The sequence below is a fragment of the Anthonomus grandis genome, chromosome 6, assembly GCF_022605725.1.
Source record: "Anthonomus grandis grandis chromosome 6, icAntGran1.3, whole genome shotgun sequence".
NCBI lineage: Eukaryota > Metazoa > Arthropoda > Insecta > Coleoptera > Curculionidae > Anthonomus > Anthonomus grandis.
In genome coordinates this window covers 6,258,357-6,279,103 of record NC_065551.1, presented here as the reverse complement: position 1 = coordinate 6,279,103, position 20,747 = coordinate 6,258,357, and the positions used below count along the sequence as shown (strand labels likewise).

Sequence of the window (20,747 nt, the reverse complement as noted above, 5' to 3'; positions counted from 1 at the left end):
ATAATAATGATCTGCATGTTTAGTATAACCGCCCTTAGTGCTGTTTTGTTTTTTAACCTTGGCCATGTATTTAGGGTGTTTTCGTTCAGGTGGTCAAAAATATCAGAGTACACGCAGGAACCATAGAAAAATAGCTATAGGTAGGACACCGATGGTCAGAAGTGCATCGTTTCTAAAATTCAGGGTGTTAAAATTAAAAAAAAAAAACTAATTTTTCCCTCTGTATTAATCAAACGCTTTCATCAAAAACGCTCTTGCGAAGACACTTTTTGAGGAGTTGTAGGTGATTTGACTTCTCCGTAGACGGACTTGCAGCACATGTGTGTTAAATTTGTTGAATTTCTCATCATATGGTAAGGTATTCTTACCTGTAATAATAAATGTCAGTATCAAAATGTATTTACATTTACACGCAAAGTCAGAATTTAAAAAAGTTTTACTTATGGTAAAATTAATTAAAATAATAATAAAAACATAATAATATGACACTACAACTAACCTACAACTAAGGCTAATGATAAGATTTTTTTTAATAATACTCGGTAAATTTTTAAAAAAATCTATAAGATTGATACTTTTAAAATTCATTAAATTAATAGTACTTACAGATGCTGTATTTTAACTTAAAAATTGCAGGTATACATATTATTGAAAGACAATATCAAAACATCCCAAAACGTCCAATTTATTCATTCTTTAAAACCGTGGGATAAATATCTGTATATGGAATGCGAATGAGCCTATTGTGAGAATTACTACAATCCTATCTATAATCCAGTTACATCATGATTCCCACAACTTTACGTTGAAATATAAAAATTTAGGAATCCTTCCAAGATAGAACGGCATAAGAAAAGACGGAATAAAATACTGCGAAATAGAAACTGAAATCGAAAACTGTGATAATTTAACAAAACAAACGAAAAAAAAAACGCAAATGCAGAGAGTAAAAGCAACATTCAAATCAAGGAGCAACGAATTGCACATACAAAACCAGTTCGGCGTCCAATGGTACCGGCCAGGAAACTAAACTGAAGACGGATTAAATCCACTTAGCAAAGTGGGTTTAATCCGTCCGTAGATGGAGGAGCTATGGTAAATGATCTGGAAAGTCAGAGAGTGAAGACACGATCTATTTTCCAAAAAATGATAACCAGAAAGATGAATATAGGAACTTTTTCAGGTTAGGAGTACATCCAGCCCAGACAGATATAATCACTGATGCAGCCCTTTGGCTTATCGGAATATCATTAAACCATTTTCCGAATACCTAGAGGAGTTAAGGACACGAGAAAGACCAAAAGTAGAACTAAGTGTCCGCATTGTAATATACAATCAGTGCAAAACAAAAAACATGAGCTGGTAACCTTCTTGAAGGATAAGTCAGTTAATGTCATATTCGTCACTGAAACATGGTTCTGCGAGAAGGAGGCTATGTGTGTTAATATTGAAGAACTACTTTCCAATATGTAGAGAATGCAGAGGGGAAGGCACTCAGGGACTCTGGTTTTCCTAAAAGACTCTTTAAACCATAATAACATTGACAAGTTTAACTGCTTTAACATAATTAAAACTATATACATTTCCTGCGTATTCTTTTAAAACCTCCTATTTTTTATGTATTTTTAATCTATAGGGCACCTTAGGGGACTTTTTGTAAATATTTTCTTATCTGCACTAAAGTGCAGAGTGGAAAGTACTGGTTGTGTTAATGTTGTTTTGGCAGGTGATTTCAGTGCGCACTTTAACTCTGATGAAAGTCATACAACAAAACTTTGGGTTTTCATGGTTTTAATCAGATAATTAAGGAGCCAACACTGCGAGGCCCTTGTCTTGACAACATTTTTGTAAACTTTAGTCATGATCATGCTAGAGCAACAGTGATTGAAGTAGTCTTTTTTGACCATATCTTTTCCACTTTCTATAATATCGTTGAAAACAGTCCTGGTCTTTTTTAAATTGTCAAGATTCAGGTATACAACAAAAACACACTATATGAATTTGTTGGAGTATGCCTTTTTGCAGTCTTTTCCCAAAGAGACATATTTTATAAAGTTAAGTGGGATCGACCAGGATTGATACCCTGGTTTTATAAAAGTCTATTTCTGATTGACGTTTTCGAATGTATAATTGGGCGGTGATGGACAGGACTTTAAAAACTTAGGTTTGTTGTGAGTGGGATCTCTCCACTACGATCTAGGTCTATTGTGGCTCAGGCCTAGATGTTTACACTTCCTTAATCAAATCCACCCTCTTTAGGAGTTCGATAATTTGATTGGGAGAAGCATTCTTAATGTCTTCCGTCTTAGGTATTGCCGAAGATTGGCTGACTGGTTCTCTCTCTAGTACCAAACATCTGCAGAGGATGTGCTCTGCAGTCTCCTCCTCCTTTATGCATAGTCTGCATTCGGCGATTTACTACAAACCAATCCTATTCATGTGATGATTCGCAGCCTGCAGTTGCCGGTATGCATTCCCATTAGGGCTTTTAGGTACATTGTTTTAAGTTCCCTTATGGTATCTGCTACCTTCCTTGTTGCGTTCGGTATAAAAGATTTCACCTAGTTGTGTTCTGGTAATCCCTCCCAGATGGTAATCTGGTAATCACTCCCCTAGTGCATAACCTTTGCTTTGTTATGCACCAGGGTTGTGGTGGTTTTTCCGTATTGTAGGCTGATTTTGGACCTTATGCTGATTCTGGACTTATCAGGTTGGATTCTGCTTATCAGCTTCATGCTTACCACCTCATTTCCTGTAAGCATAGCATGTCTCGGAACTTCATGTTAAGGTCATTTTGTTCCTTTCCCAAACAGGATGAGCTCGGTTTTGCAGCTCTAGTGCAGTGCAGGTAAAGAATTCTAGCACTTTTTTAGTCGCCTGACTATCGCTGTAGATTTTGATGGTTCTATTTTCAAGTACCATTTTGTTAAGCATTCTTGCACAGATTTCAATGGTATGCACTTCCCCTTGAAAGATTGAAATACATAGATCCAAGTGAGTTCTTTTCTACTATAGCCGCAAATCTTGTGAGGGAAAATGAAGTTAATTTAGACCGCTTACATAACATTCTAAACTGGATTCATTATAGTAAGTGAGATTATTAATAATCTATGAAAAAAAAAACATATTTTACCTAAAATATCGAAAGTCTTAAGTAAAGTAGGCAAACCAAATAACTTAATACTTTGAAAATAATTCATACTTTTAAAATAAGTTGTATACAAGGTGTCAATATAATTTTAGGGCTGAGAAGGATATTACATAGGCTATCATTAGTTTGGTGAATTACATCAATCGGTTGGATTACTTCTTTATTCTGTATGTTTTTCCTCCTGAGCATGCTGAAATGTTATATTTATATTGTATCTAAGAATAGTAGGCCGCTCATTAAATTATAATTAATCAACTGTAAACAGGTAGTCAGGCTTGATGGATTATTGTTAGCGGACAAAGAAATTTATATTGGTGTGCTTCAAGAATATATTCTGGGAATAATACTTTTCTTAATTTGCATCAATGATTTATAACGCTAATATTTATTTAACATATTATTTGTCGATGATATATTACTCAATCTAACGCACTGAACTCTATCTTTTAAACAAGATTCTAAAAGTTCCAGTTTTTGTATAAGAATCCTATAGTCCATGCACTCAAATACTTTGTAGAAGTTGCAAGATGTGACCGAGTTATATTCAAGTTTGCTAAAACCCTTCAGGTTACCAGAAAGTAAATCCAATATAAGCATAACTGTATTTCTTCCCTTGCTAAGTCCCAACTGAATTTCTGAGAGAGGCAGCTCTCAATTTTAAGTAAAGCAACTTGCAAGCAAGTTGTTTTGCAAGACATTTTTCATGATTTTAGACTCAATATGAATGTTGCTCTAAAATTTTTTCGGGTACTTCTGGACCTCCTTTATAAATATAAATTTGTACTTACCAGATTTTTGTCTTAGTTTATGTAGTCATGAATTTGTAAGGTCATAATTATCAAAAATTAATGTTAAACATTAAAAAAAAAGTTATCAAAACGTTATATCGGGCATCAGATAAATTTCTAACATTCAAGCTGGAAAACGGAGCTATTGGAGCTATTTACTTATTCGCTTCATATTTTAAAGTCGTTTAATAATTATACATGTACCTTGCTCATTAATTATACCGTTATCTAATAAAATTATTATTCTCTGTACATATTCGCACCATTTTCGAGTAATTACATCATACAAATACCTATTAATTTCGGACAATGTTTCGTACTAAAATTTTGACCAGTCAGTCACATACAACCCAAAAAAGTACGTGCTTACAATTCGATATCGCCACATCACGATATTTCTTTTTATTATATGTAAAGGACAGAGAGAAATATATGTGAAAACGAAAGTGTTAAGAAGACCAAGGATTTGTTTTGACTGCAATAATTTTCATACCCCTAATAGAATCGTTAATAACAAATTTTATTGGTCGGGGTATATAAGTTGTTAATAGGTGTAAGAAAGTCATTACAAACTGTTCAGACACCACAGAAAATGGAACCCACATTTTGGGTAAGATTAATATAGCAACGTTTATAAAATAAAATAATTTTTCAATTTTCAGTCGCTTGTCGCTATCTTAGTTGTCAGTCAGGCCAGGGCACAGCAACCAACACCTTTGGCGTCCCCAATAGGAACAAAATACTCTCAGTCCACTGACGTTTCCCACATATCATTTAACTCACCCCTAGTTACCTATGGAGATTCTTTAAGCGCCATTCAATTACCTGCTGCACCGGTAAGGCCTGCCAATCTTAGGGAAGCCTCACAAGATACAACTAAGCAAGAAGGACAGACACTTGTCAGGATGTTCGGTAACTTAATGATTAGCAAAAAAATTGGAAATAATTTTTAAAACATGTGTATTTATTAGGTGGCCAGGAAGAACAAAACCAACCACAACTTTCATCTGGACAACCTCAATTCATATCCATCCAGCAATTCCCCGCTAACCCACAACTACAGCAAAACGATCCGGATTTGTCAGCAAGAGCACAACCTGTATCAGAAAATTCTAATGTAGCAAATCAGCAACAGCAGTATGTGCAATCACCACAACAATATATATCATCTCAACAACCATTTGCTTCTCAACAACCGTCACTGCATAATCAGCAGCAAGTTTTCGCTTCTCCACAACAATACGTGCAACAGCAACAATTTGCAGCGCAGCAACCTTACATAAACCAGCAATCCTTTGTAAATCCTCAACAACGCTATGCTCCTCAACAATTTACGGTCCCTCAGGTGCAGCAACAGTTCAGCAGTCCACAAGTAGCTTACCAAACACCTCAAAGCAATGGATATTTTGCAAGTGGGCCATATGCATCTCAACCACAATTGCAATATCCACAGCAACAGCCTATTATTTCTAGACCACAAGCTGCTGCTGTGGCACAACCACAGTTTGTGTCAAGAGTGGCATTTAGTGGACCCGTTACCGGATTCAGTTATGGATTCTAAGGCCTAGATATGAATTGAAACATGTGAGATATTTTGTTTTAGTTTTGTAAATATTGTAAATATGTTTGTGTTTATGGATTATTAAGTAATGTGTTCCTTTTTATGGATATAATAAGTTCTGAGCTTAAAGTTTGCCCTTAGCATATGTAGAGAACAACAGTTTTTTTTTTAATTTGATGTAAACATATAAGATAAATTTGAAGCAGATTTTTGTAAAATACGTTATTTGAAGCTTTTTCTGTTATAATATATAAAGACTATTTTTGTTAATAAAATGTGATATATTAAGGATTTTTTTTCATATTTATTATGCCTTTTATTTGTATGATTAATGGGATGTGCAATAATGTAACTATCAGGGAAAAGCGAGATTGTATTAAGGTACTTGGCCTATAAAGGCTGTCAAGATCAATCGGTTGGTGAGGCTTCTGTTCTCAAGCAAGTACATACATTTTAACTAATCGGTAAACTTACTAGTAAGTTTATTAATCGTCGTTTGAACTGTTTTTGTGAGCTGTGGGTGAAATTCATAAATTATAAATTTCCCCCATGTCCTCAAGCAAAAATCAAAGATCAATCAAGCGGAAATCTTCGAACCTGTAATGCCTTTATTTTTAAATCTAACCCGACGTTTCGAAGTTCGAAGATTTCATTATTACTAGTGTACCAATGTCTACCAGCTTCAAAATTAGATGTTTTGTTGTTGTGCGAGTTAAAGTTTCTAAATATAGGGAAATAATTAAAGTAATAAAGAACAGACGCAGTAACCTAAAATAAAAAGAACAGTGGTTGGGAAAAACTAACTGTTCAATTTGAGCTTCATTTTTGTTCAGTTTCATCTAGACCAGCACACCCTAAATAATTTACTAAGGTGTATTATTTCTTGTGACCTACGTGTCTACGGACTACGGACAATAAATTATATATTCTGTCGACGTTTGAACTCTATGAGATTATTCTCAGGACTGCATATCGTAGATCATCTTCGTTACTAATAATAACTTTAATTCCATGATCAATTCGGATTCATTGGTTTTTAATTCTACACCACAAAAAAGACTGTAAATTGATTATGGTATTACAGTTATTATTATTAAGAAGGCGATATACGATATACCGGGTGGTGCGTCGCCAAGCGGAACATAGAAAAACCCAGGTAAATTTTAAGGGGTTCAATTATTGGCTTCCCTCTACAATTTATAAGAAAAATGTAATGAAATAATGAAAAAAATGAAAACTTTTTGAAGAGACCAATCTGGCAAACCCTTGTGCAAAGTTTCAAAAAATTTTAATAAGCGAATCTTGAATTATTCAATTAAATGTTATTGTAAAATTAGCAAATTTTCGATTCAGGTAAAACCAAACGGGCACCAGTAAAATGAATATTGTCACTGACGTGAGGAAAAGTGTCAATAAATCAGTGACAGTCGATATTTGAAAACAAGTATGAATTATTCAATCGACGAAAAAATAGCCATAATTAAGTGGCATTATGCGGGAAACAGTTTTAGAGCAGTATCTGAAATGTTTTCAGTTTATTTCCCCACCAAGCCCATTCCGTCCATTTCAACTATTAAACATATTGTCAATAAGTTCGAGTCCAAAGGTACCATAATAAATAATTGTAAATGTTCAACTCAGGATATCGAAAATAGAGCCGAAAAAAGAGAGAACAGAGATCTTAATATTCTAGTAAGTGTGGAGGAAAACAAGATGGTTAGTACAAGGGTTCTTGGGCAAGAGGTAAATAAACATCATACAACGGTATTGCGCACTTTAAAAAAACACAAATATGACTCGACTAAATTCGAAAAACAGCAAGAGCTGCAGGAAGGAGATGAAGAGCGAAGAATGGCATTTTGTTTTGAAATGATGGAAAGAGCAAATAATGATAGGAATTTTTAAAGAAATATTTGTTTTACCGATGAATGTACATTTACCCTCAGCAATGAAACAAATGTTCAGACTTGCCGGTATTGGAGCCAAGAAAATGAACATCGCTTTGTTCATACTTGGACACAATATCCCCAAAAAATAAATGTATTCGTGGGAATTATCGGACACCATATCATTGGACTCTTTTTTATGGACTATAACCTAACAGCTGAAATCTATTTGGACTTATTTCAAAATCAAATTGGACCTGACTTGGAAGAAGTTGTTCAGGAAGATCAAATGATCTGGTACCAAATAGATGGTTGCCCGGCCCATAATGCCCGTATGGTTAGAGGGTGCTTGGAAAATGTTTTAACGGCAATATTATTGATCCACGGTACCGGATACTTTGGCCAGCCAGGTCACCTGATCTTTCACCGAATGACTTCTTATTGTGGGGTCATTTAAAAAGTGTAAAATTTGAGAATCTAAACCAGTTACATAACGCTATTTCGTTAGAATGTAATAAAATTTCCCAATATCAACTTAGTAACGTTAGAAATGAATCTTATGGTCGGTTAGGATATTGTTTAGCTGTTAATTGGGGACGAAAAACAATGAAAAACACAAAGTCACGGTCTCACAACATTTACTTAAAGCTACACGTGTTTCGCTCTATTCAGAGCATCATCAGGCCTAAAACAATAATAATTAGTATTGAAAGAAAAAAAAGAGGACATTAAAAAGACTAAAACCTTAAAAAGCCACTAACGTTGGCAAAACAGTAAATAAACATACATTTAAAGTTAGGATGACTATACAGTTATTTCGAACCAAAAAATAAAAAATAAAAAATTGCAAAATAATATCACACCTATTGGGAATCGAACCCGCGACAAAAAGCTTACAAGCCAGAGACTATAACCTATAGGCTACCGGAACACTGAGAAGAAGTTCAAAACATTTGTTGTTAAGCCAAGGCATTTTAACACAATATTAAACTTATTTCAGTTGGAAGAAATTATGTAAATATAAAATTGATTAAATAAGATTATTAAAAATAAGGTTGGGTTCAAAATTAAATACGTCGTTAACACAGACAAGAACAGGACTCTTCTTGGCTTTAGTAATTTCCATCCTCTGCAGAAGGTCAAGCTTTTTCCCTTTAGGGCATTCATGAAGTATTTCAGCTCCGACCTCTGGAGAAAAGTGATGTGTGGAAACTAACAGGTGATTCGCAAACGCTGATCATATTTTAGTGATTCATATTATTTGACATAGCTGATTCTTATTATATGTTAATTGGGGGTTGTTTGAACATTTGATTAATTGATGTTTGTATGTATTTTTCTATAATTTTTAAAAAAGTTATTGTATTTTATTTTATTTTTCTACACTTAGTAAAATAATAAGAGTTCTGTTCTCTTTTTTTCGGATCTATTTTCGATCTTCTGAGTTTAATGGTTGAAATAGACCATTGATGGGAAAATAAATTGAAAATATTTTAGATACTGCTATTGGTTAAATAAATTCTAAGTATGATAACATTATTTTTTTAATAATTGATAATAATAATTCTTATTAGTTAAGCTGTTAGGTTATAGTCCATAAAAAAAGAGTCTAATGATATGGTGTCCGATAATTCCCACGAATACATTTGTTTTTTGGGGATATTGTGTCCGAGTATGAACAAAGCGATTATCATTTTCTTAGCTCCAATACCGGCGATTCTGAACATTTGGTTCATTGTTAAGGGTAAATGTACATTCATCGGTAAAACAAATATTTCTTAAAAAATTCCTATCATCATTTGCTCTTTTCATCATTTCAAAACAAAATGCCATTCTTCGCTCTTCATCTCCTTCCTGCAGCTCTTGATGTTTTTCGAATTTATACGAGTTATATTTGTGTTTTTTTAAAGTGCGCAATACCGTTGTATGATGTTTATTTACCTCTTGCCCAAGAACCCTCGTACTAACCATCTTGTTTTCCTTCACCCTCAGTAGAATATTAAGATCTCTGTTCTATCTTTCTTCGGCTCTTTTTCGATATCCTGAGTTGAACATTTACAATTATTTATTATTTTTTACGGTGCCTTTGGAAGTACCTACTGGAACTTATTGACAATACGTTTAATAGTTGAAATGGACGGAATGGGCTTGGTGGGGAAATAAACTCAAAACATTTCAGATACTGCTCTTAAACTGTTTCCCGCATAATGCCACTTATTTATGGCTATTTTTTCGTCGATTGAATAATTTATAGTTGTTTTTAAATATCGACTGTCACTGATTTATTGACACTTTTCCTCACGTCAGTGACAATATTTATTTTACTGGTGCCCGTTTACATTTAATTGAATAATTCAAGATTCGCTTATTAACATTTGTTGAAACTTTGCAAAAGGGTTTGCCATATTGGTCTCTTCAAAAAATTATTTTACATTTTTTCTATAAAATGTACAGGGAAGCCAATAATTGACCCCCTTAAAATTTACATGGGTTTTCCTATGTTCCGCTCGGCGACGCACCACCCGGTATAATTTTTATAAGTGGCAATTCCTAAAACGACGTTTATTTTATGTAAGTCCAAAATTTCTAGCTTTTACCGATTCAGGAAATATTTTATTCTGGAGATTTCCATGACTCGGAAATTGATTTGGTCACTTGGAAATCGATGATTTCGGAAAATAGCGGGGAATTATTAGACACCGCGTAAGTCGAATTAAAACTTAGCCCCTTAAAACTTTATTTTTAAGTACCTTTATAAAGCTAAAAACTTAATTAGAGCTAAAAAATTTTTATGGAATGAGTCTTGACATATAATCTAAAAAATATTGCTCATTTTTGCAGTTTTTGCACGTAAAAACATTGCCGGACACAGTTTCGTATTTAGCATGAACTTCTTAGTTGCATTCAATGCATTTTGCTCAACTTTTTAAAATAATTTAGTCGGCAAATCTCCGTAAGAAATTGTACAGAAAAGATAAGAAATGATGATTGATTTTCGCGGCTGAGTTGAGCAACGGGGTCTGCATCGGTAAAGCATTTACATTAAATGGAAAAATACTGGATGCCTTGAAATCCGCCTTAATGTTCTTCGGCGTAACAGCAACATCAAGAAAATTTTTGAGGATCAGTGGAACATAATGCAGGTCAAAAATAATATTAATATCGTGTGGTTGCATCCTATGCGTGCAATAGGATAGAAATGAAAACATTGTAATTATTCTAGAAGACTTTTGATGTCATCCACGCGATGCCATTGGTGACTGCATTCGTATGCTAGTATGACGCCTTTATTTTTTTTTCTTGAAAAAATCATGAAGGATGAAATCGATGTTCCAGTTACTTTAACAGCTAACGCCATTGTCACAATTCGGTCTTTTTTCGGCAGACGTTTTCTGGTAATAATTTTTACTGCTTTCGACACAGTTGGTAGACTTGTTTATTCCATGTTCTATTATATTATACGGGCCTCAAAAACCGTTGCATTTAGAACGGCATGGTTTTGACTAATTTACTTCTGTGTTCTTAAAGACGATTGGATGGATTCCTACTCATAAACAGATATTAGCAGTCTCTGCTCGCTTCACGATTTTCATTTCTGGAACCATGGATAGCTGCATTTGGTGGATTTGGCCAATTAGAATCCCATTGTCTTCACTTCCAAGATGCTTAGACCGCAAACATCAGTTTTCTCGCTCTCTAGATCTCTCTGAAGATCTACTTGGTTCCCTAATAATAATAGTTAATCTCCTTTTTTGTGTAATAACGCGCCATGGTAGCTGTAAAACGGGAAGAAGTCAAGCAGACCGAACTAAATAAAATATATTAAGAATAATAATGATAATATTATTAATAGTAATGAGCGGGTATTGAAGCTTCGGGTCCCAAACCCGCAAAACTAAGCACCCGGAAGCAAGGGTTAGCACCCCTATGTAGCATGAAAATTTAAAAGCTTCAGTAATTACTAGAAGAAAAGCCTCAGATTACATAGGCGGTTCAACTGCCTTGTACACCTTACGGGACTGTACAGTTGCTAGCGGGAAGTTGCCGAGCAAGAGGCGCACAATTTCGAAATGATTCCACAAGAAATTTCGCCCACTTGCGAGAAGTCCCAAGACGACGTATGTGCTGAAGTAGACAAGATAATATTGAGCTCATGCGCGCCTACCTCTATGTGACTAACACCGGATTGGCTCTGATGGGTTACTGCAGCAACTTTTTGGAATGATGGCCAACCATTAGACCTATGGCACGAGATTTAAGATCTATTTTAAGACAAAAAGCATTATCAGAAGACCAACTAAAATACAACGACTATCATTAACTAAGATTCGGTACTCTACTAAAACGCAGCGAAAAAGACCATCGAAATAATGAATCAAGTAATTAAAGAAAAAATAGCTGAAGATACTACACTTTCAGACATGTGTTACACTGTATACTGCGCAGCAGTTGCTATACTCAAATTACTCAGTGCTACGCAAAGTAAACCACAAGATAAGAAAAAGGAATGTGATCTCCCTTGCAAAACAAAGCTGCAAAAGAAAATCAATAAGATTAGAAGGGACATAGAACAAATTGAATCCTTTCTGAATGCGTTAAACCTCTCCATTAAATTAAAGAAGGCAGATGAGCCAATATGTAAAAAGCTCAACATTTAAACAAAACTTACCTGATATTCGAAAACAGCTGCAATACCACGTCAAGGATCTAAAGCAAAAAACAGCAGCGTTGGGTTAAAGAATGAAAAGATATAAGGTAAAACTTAGAAAGATACCAAGATACCAACAAAAGGTAGGTAGAAGATACCAACAAAATAAATTTTTTGTACAGAACGAGAAAGTATTTTACCGCAACTTATGTGCAAAGAATACAAACTTTAACACTGAATCAGCAAAAGCGGCATATATGCGACGGTATTGGGATAATATATGAGAGAATCAAGAACATCATGACAGAAACGCCTACTGGATTTAGAAAGTAATCACTTTCTAAAGTGCAACATGCAAACAAACAGGAGATGTTGGAAGTTACTATGGACAAAAACTACATAAAGCATTAGCAAGAACAGCAAATTGGAAAGCTCTTGGCCTAGATCGAATTCACACTTATTGGTGGAAAAACTTAACTGAAACATACATAGTTCTTGCCTCAAAATTTATTGAAGCAATTTAAAACCCAGAGGGGATTCTACATTTTTTCTCAAGGGCATAACTTACCCTCTGCCAAAAAAAACTTAAAACTATAGACCAATAACATGCCGATAATCTACAACATTTTTTCAGCTGTAATATAAGAAAACTATGTAAGAAACTGTCGCGGTATATGAACGGCAGCAAATTGAATGTACATAAGTCTAGAAGTCGCGGAAGTAAAGAGTGGATAATCTTAGACTTAATAATAAAGAACCACGCGAAGACCAAAAATGAACTTTTCGGTAGTAAAAGCATTGGACTCCGTACCTTTATTCATAGTCTTTCGAAGTGCCTAAAATTTATAAAGAAACCTGACTAAGCATAAATGCACTAAACACAAACTATACAACAGAACGTGTAAAGGTTCGTAGAGGCCTATTCTAGGGAGATAATTTAAACCCGATTTGATTGTCTGGCCCTGAATTCATTAAGCAGTATGTTAGAGAAAAGTAACTACGACTATTTTATATCAAGAAGGCCAAGTATCAAAATAAATCACCTCCTGTGTTTTTCTCTTAAAGTTAGTTTTTCGGATTCTAAGAATGTTTCGCGTTGGAAAGTTCAAGAAAGTGATAATATAGTTTATTTAGACCTCGTTTCTTTCGGAAGGTTTTCTTTTCGTTTTCTCTCCTCTCTCATTACAACCTAATGAAAAATATAAATATCGAGAAATAAGAAAACCTTTAAATAAAGTCAATAAAGATCACACGGAAGAAAAAAGCCTGGTAGAGGAATCCCTAAAGAATGGCATTAAATTACTATTTAAAACCTACCTGTGGTCTTGGACAAAAATCGTAGTAACACCTGGGTACTGCCAGCAGTCACGTATAACTTTGGAATATTCAAATGAAGTCCCGCTGATCTAGAAACAGATACATTTACAGAATTTATTTTAGACAGAAGAAAAACGTCTAATAAATCTTAATTACGCACTTATTTTAAAACAAATCCATACCCAGCTACCAAACCAATTGTGACAGTCGACAATAGAATATTCCCTCTCAATCTCATAGAAGACGAAGCACCTACAACAGAAAATAAAAATTATTTCACAAAAACTAGACAACTGTGGAAAGAAAAAGAATTACATGTAATGAAGTCGATATTAATTTATCTGTCATGTACGTAACGCGTAGCAAGTTAATACTAGGAACGGAGGGTTTTTTCACAACTATCTAACATCAAACTGCTCGGACCAGAGATTACAAATTTCGACGACGTGGCAGAAATTATTATTAGCCGTAACACATGAAATAAAAAATATATACTCACTTCGGTGTGTTACGATCCATCCCATAGTTGAATGGAATGAAAAAAGAATTGGTATAGTATAGTATCTGATGATGGCTGTTTACACAGCCGAAACGCATAATACATTTACCTAAGTGACCTACATTCATTTTTCTTAGAGATAAAGACTTCCCCTATTTGTAATCTTTATATACACATTCTCGTACAAAGTATGGACTTCTATTCAACTATTAAATCTGCCAGTCTAGCTTACCAAGTCCGTAAATACAGAAGCTTGAACATATCGAAAAACAGGACACGCCAGAAGATTTGGCTTAACAATGAATGCCTTAGAAACAACCTGACACCAAACTATATAAATATTAGAACCAACTCTATATCAAGAAGCTCCAGTAAAGCACTAAATATTGCCAAAAAAAACTGGATACGTCAAAAAATTCACAACCATTACTCTAATTTAAACTCCATAGACTAGAAACTTAAATTTTTATATTCTCTAATTTCTAAGCAGTTACACAACATTGAGTTTGATATTTTGTTGGTTTATATAATTGAACATGTACGTAGAAAGGGTAAGGAACATTTTATAATTTTGAACAAAAAACTGCATAGTTTAAAGCATAAAGAAAATAACAACTTTTCGAATTCCTATAAGAACAGTACCGAACCCCATACATTTTACCCTCGTATTCTCAACTTGTCCAATAGTGCTCTGTCTAACCAAGAAATACATCTTTTAAATATGGGCCTAAAGTTCAACTTATCACATTTTGATTCAAATTATGTTTCTGAACAACTTATAATTGAAGCTGAAAGAATTCTAAAAACCAATGAACTTTACAAACCAGAGTGTGTGAGAGGGCAAATATCTTTTAAAATCAACAAATTATTGAAAGATAACAACATTGATCATCTTTATAATAAGAAAAATAACATACTTTTAAAACAATAAAAAAATAAGATGGCCAAAGATAGTTTAGTTTTAACAAAAGCCGACAAGGGAAACTGTATTGTTATAATGAACAAACCAGATTATTTATCTAAGGTTTCTCAATTCCTAAATTCTAATAATTTTTGCAACTTAACTAACAACCCCATGAACAAGTTTATAGCCCTATTAAAGTTTACTCTTAAACAAAGCCGGTTGACTCTTGATTATTTTTCCATCTCCGAAAGAAAATTCTCATGAATTCCTCTACTCCTCTCCTTTACTGCCTACCGAAAATACATAAAGCTAACTACCCTGTTCGTCCAGTAGTTGCCTTCATGAATTCTCCTGCTTCCAGACTTTCTTCTTGGTTATCTTCTATTTTACCTTCTACGTTAAACTTCAACAATCCTTTTTTATAAAAAATTCTTTTGAATTAACTGAACATTTATTTCCTATCCAGATACGATACCACCCCAATCCTGGCTTATTTCTTTTGATGTTACTAACTTGTTTCCGAGCATACCTCCGAGTGATTGCATTTCAATACTTAGAGAATTACTTTATACTAATACTAATTTACCCAGTCATTTCATTTTGGATTTGTGTTCTCTAGTCAATTGTGTGCTCCTTCAAAACTTTTTTCAATTTGACAATAATTTTTTCGAACAAAAAACTGGATTAGCAATGGGCTCTAATTTGTCACCTTTTTTAGCCGAACTGTTTATGTATAAACTAGAACAACAAATTTCGGAAGACCATTTATTTAAAAAACATATAAAAACATGGGTTCGCTACGTAGACGACATTTTTACTATTTTTAATGGAACCAAAGACGACCTAGAAAACTTTGTTGATTTCATTAATTCTGTTCATCCCAACATACAGTTTACCTATGAGTTAGAGAAAGAATCAAGTTTGCCATTTTTAGACCTTTTAATCACTAATCACAATACCCATTTTGAATTTCAAATATATCGTAAATCTACAGCCACAGATACAGTAATAAAGTCCAGTGCAACGATATATTAGAATGGTCACCCGTCAAAACACCAGAATTCCACCTGCCAAACGATGTCATCCACCTTCTATTTACATTGTTTGAGAAGTAAAATGCTAGTGTTTTGACGGGTGACCACTCTAATATATCGTTGCACTGGACTTTACCCTTTACCTATAATCATCCCTTTAGCCAAAAATTTGCCGCTTTTAATTGTTTTTTTCATAGATTGTTCAATATTCCACTAAACGATATTAATTTCAAAAAAGAATATAATATAATTTTACAAATCGCTCGAAACAATGGATATCCTATAAATGTTATTAAGAAGCTATACAACAAACATTTTTTCAAAAAACTTAATAAACCATTACTCAGTAAACCCAACACCCTCGGATCTTATCGATCTATTACTTAATTTGGCAACGTCTCTTCTACTGTCGCACACTGGTTTAAGTCCAATGAGTTTGTCACTAAACCTAATATTTGTTTTAAAACCAAAAACAACTTGGCAAAACATTTAGTAAACACTAAAGATAAAATACCGATAACACACCGATCTGGAGTTTACAAGTTAACTTGTTCCCACCCATTATGTGATATCTATTATGTCGGCCAAAGCGGAAGGAAAATTGAAGTCAGAGTCAACGAACATTTAAGGCTTATCACGCGAAATAAAAATACTTTTATTAACAATACCAATTCTCCTTTTGCGAACCACATATTAGAGTCTGAGCATAATTTTGATCCGGGACCTAACACTGAGGTTCTGCATGTTTGTGAGAAAGGGTTACAATTGGACTTGTTGGAAGCATTTGAAATAAATAGGGCCATAAACTCCCCAGACTGTACATGCATTAATGCATCAAACTAAGTTTAACAGTTTACGTTTTTTTCATTCAATTAGCCCTAGAAAATAACTTTTACCTTTATTGTTTTTAACTCTTTCATCTTATAACATTTGTATTAGTCAAAATTTAAAATCTTTTCTTTAACGCAAGACTAATATACAATAGTTCCTTATAGTATCTTCTTTTAATATGTAGAAATCTGTATCGTCCTAAGTATAAATTTTATATTTTAAATCGCAGATATCCTTATTGTACTATATTTTTAATTTTAATTCTTTTATTTATTGTTGTTTTTTTCCCGATAACGGGTAATTTTTGTTTCATTTGGTGAACGTATATGTAATGTCCTGGTAAGTTCTAAATCTATATTGTTATAGCGAATAAGCTCTTTTTTAAAATTGTCTTGAATTACCTGTATTTTATTTTAGTATCTGATGATGGCTGTTTACACAGCCGAAATGCATAATACATTTACCTAAGTGACCTACATGCATTTTTCTTGGAGATAAAGACTTCCCCTATTTGTATTCTTTATATACACATTCTCCTACAAAGTAGGGACTTCTATTCAACTATGAACTGGTGGAGAAGTACAATCATGGCACACTTGAAATGCTATCAAATCTTGTCCCAAGAAAAATATTAAACATAAGTTCATACTCGATCAACATACCAGACCGAGCGGACTGGGACCTGACACTCTGATAGGTCCAGTATCAGCAAAATGGCAAAAGACAAAATCACAATCCTGGTGCATAAAGCACTCCTGGGAGGGATTACTAGGACACAACCATGTGAAGGCTTTCATGCCGGACGCAACAAGGAAGGTAACAGATACCATAAGGGACCTTAAAAGGGAGTACCTAAAGGCTCTGAACTGAAACATGAATGCATACCGGCCACTGCAAAATGCATCACCACATTAATTAGATTGGTTTGGCGAAAATCGCCGAATTCAAACTATGTATGGAGGAGAACGAGAATGTAGAGCACATCTTATGCAGATATCCGGCGCTAGAGAGAACCAGGCATGCCGTGTTCGTCAATGAAATCAAAATTATCAAACTCCTAAATCTAACCTGTCTGTAGGAAAATAATAAAGTCTTTTATAAATTAATGAACTTTTCTGAATATCTGAATAATTTTCTGACTTAATTGTAAGTGGTACAATAAATTTATGAAACCAAAAATGTATAGTGTACTTAACAGCGAATAGCTATTCTGCGGTTTTCGGGAAGCATCTCGTTCATCGCTTAGACCTAAAGATGCAACAAGAATGAAACGAGCGGTGGGAAAATCTCGCGACATATCGGGACATGCATAGAAAAGCGAATGTTCCGGAATAAAGATCCACCTAATATATAAAGGCCCCTCACCGTTCAGTTCAAGAGTTCAGTTCTTGTTTTTAGTTCAGGCTTTTAAATTGAAAGAAGTAATAGAAAATAAATACATTGTAAATTAATATTTCTAGTGGTTTTAAGTTTTGTGTTTAGTGTAAAGCAGCTGCAGGAGCAAATTGGTCACCCAGGAAGAAGGCGACTGCTCCGACATTGATCTTGAGAGGAGATTCTGCTGCCATCCTGCAAAGAATGTCCCCAATGAAAAGCAAGTCTTTAACTACCTGGTGACGCATTTGCATTATATCATCATTGCATTATGTCCATACGCAGTAAAAAATCGGTGCTCGTAGTCAGGTAAATCCTTATTTTCCTCCAATATTTGAAGCTGATTTCCAGGTAAGTATCAAAGGACATTTCGCAGTTCAAGCGAAATGAAGCAGGCCTTACAATTAGTACATCCACTTATGCTAGTAGATGCACTAACAAGATTAAATTTCAAGCTGCCAAGAATATGAACAAATGCGAGGCTTATGTATAGAAAGTGATTCCAGGATAAGACGACTCTGAGTAATCGGTCAAGCGGATCATTAAGGAGGTTAATAAGGAACGCAGCCGCCAGAACAGGAAGTTAGAGTGCTGGAAATGCGGCAAAGCAGGCCATATCAGAAGACACTGCAAGCATTGTTAGCCGGTAGAGGAGAAATCTGGATAGAATAGAGGAGAAGATGGTAGATTTGACCCCTGTTCAAGCAAGTACTTAAGATAACTAATGAAAAGACTAGTCCATGTAGAAAGATTTTCTACCTGGTTACCAAAGAAGCGTCACATCTATAAAAATATTGATGGTTTGTATTCTCTTAAGGATCTTAAGGAGGAGTTGCTTGCCGAGGACCTGAGAAGCCTGACAATTCCCAAGCAAGCAGGTGGACTTAAGAATTTCCAGGATTTGCAAAGCGTGGATTGTTAATTTTACAAGAAGCCCTTTTGCACAAGAGGGACCTTTGGCCAAAATCGATATGCACAGCAATCAGAGATTTGTTTCGGGACGAAATGAGCTTAGGAGGAGGGGCAGTATAATCGTCCGGTATTCAAGAGACATCGCGGTGGCACAAACGTCTCTAAAGGTAGGTGGAAGATTACCGAATCTTCTGGAATAATAGTCTAGCTAGTTTATAGAAAGCCTTCGCTTATAGGAAGCCCGTTCAATTCAGAATATCAGCGCGACTTTTAAATCGAAATTAATAGTAGTTAATAAATACAGGGTAAATAAATGCTTCTAGTAGTCTTAAGGTATTGTGTTTTTAGTATGTACGTGTTTAATAAGTCAATTAACATTTTTGTCTATGAAGTGTTTTAAGTCACAATAAATGGTAAAAATGCTACAATATGTTTTGTGCATATTAGACAACGCGCCTTTCATTTTAAAACAAAAACATTTGAAAATTTGGTCTACAAATTAATAAACATCTTGTATATTAAAATCAGTCGTAAGCATAGAAAAAAATCTATATAAATATCAAGAGCCTTTCTTGGGTGACCACTTGAAATGACTTAAAAAATAAATAAAAGATATATTGGAAAAAACAAATATTGATTACATGTCTAGTTACCCACGTGAATAGCCTCAGTTTAGTAAATGCTAGGAAAAAGGAAAGGAAAAAGAAACTGCCTGGAAAAGGGTTATAAATGCGAGGACGAAAAACAACTCTGTGTTGCTGGCTGAAGAAAACGCTAGTAATTAAACGAAGCTGTATTATTCCGCCATAAACGAAAATATGCTCGACTTTTTAATATTAGCAATTGCGTTCGTTAGCTTATCGCCACGCCGTGGATAAATATAATTATTAAATAATATAATAAGTAATATTATATTCTACACAAACAGTGTCTACCACTAAGAGTGTCGGATTCCAATTTGCCGCCATTTTGTTTGCCCCATTTTGGAGTTTTTACCAAATTGGTCAATAGTTTGTGTCTAATTAAAAACTTTGAGACAATATTGACGTTGGCAAATAAGAGGCTCTTTGAACATGATGTAGTAATGAGAAAAAGTGTGGCCGAGAATTCAGTTACTTCCATTTAGCGTGCTGCAGCCCAAAGTTCTGTGATGTGATGGAGTCCGACATACCAGAAGGGCATACTCGCTAATGGAGCACGCTAATGACTTCCAAGCGGAAGTTTTTGCTGCATTGAAATCCTAAACTGCAAACATCGCAACACAGTCGTACCAATCTGCTTGAACAGCAGGGCTGCCATTAACGCTATTAGGTCTGAAAAGGTGTGCGCCAAACTCATACTAGATTGCGAGAAACTGGTAAAGGTGAGCTGGAGATAAGGAAGCGGTTTTCCTTGCTAGACTGGGATCTGCGACACGGCAGGTGGAGTCTGAACCCATACTCGGTATAGCTAAATGTGTAGCTATTGCCTCGATTAAGAGTCTGCTGGACAAGGGAACCCTCCGAATATGGGTAGAAGTACCTGGCATGAGACATACTAAGGCACACATACACGGTCTCTGCCTCTCTCACCAGAAATCTACTACACTTAAAAAGCTTTATGAGCTAAAAAGTCTTATGAGCCCGTAGCTCACCATTGCCCCGAATTTTAACGCCAGGTCCAATGACCATATTTTCTGCCATTCTAATTTGTAACTTTATAAATAATACGAACTGTAAAGCGTATATAAAAAAGTGGTTTAGTTTAGAAATGACAATACCATTTCTACAGCATGCCTAATACATACATTTAATTAAGTTGACTTTAATTTAGAACTCAGTTATATCTAAATATGCATACAAT

At 34.6% G+C, this 20,747-nt stretch overlaps 1 protein-coding gene and 1 long non-coding RNA gene across 2 annotated transcripts; one reads left to right on the top strand and one right to left on the bottom strand.

Moving 5' to 3' along the window:
- Positions 1-263: 263 nt before the first annotated feature.
- Positions 264-13,599, bottom strand: LOC126737463 (uncharacterized). The gene is made up of 3 exons (XR_007661028.1): positions 13,512-13,599; positions 13,352-13,440; positions 264-368 (listed from the first exon to the last, which is right to left on the bottom strand). It is a non-coding gene; the product is annotated as an uncharacterized LOC126737463 (long non-coding RNA).
- On the top strand, positions 4,491-5,791 carry LOC126737462 (uncharacterized). The gene is made up of 3 exons (XM_050442373.1): positions 4,491-4,549; positions 4,602-4,851; positions 4,911-5,791. The coding sequence occupies exons 1-3, from the start codon at positions 4,532-4,534 to the stop codon at positions 5,498-5,500; spliced, it is 858 nt and encodes a 285-aa protein (XP_050298330.1). The 5' UTR covers positions 4,491-4,531; the 3' UTR covers positions 5,501-5,791.
- Positions 13,600-20,747: the final 7,148 nt, after the last annotated feature.

Coding starts and splice junctions, on each gene's coding strand:
- LOC126737462 (XM_050442373.1), top strand. Junction 4,852..4,910: donor GACACTTGTCAGGATGTTCG/GTAACTTAATGA, acceptor TGTATTTATTAG/GTGGCCAGGAAGAACAAAAC.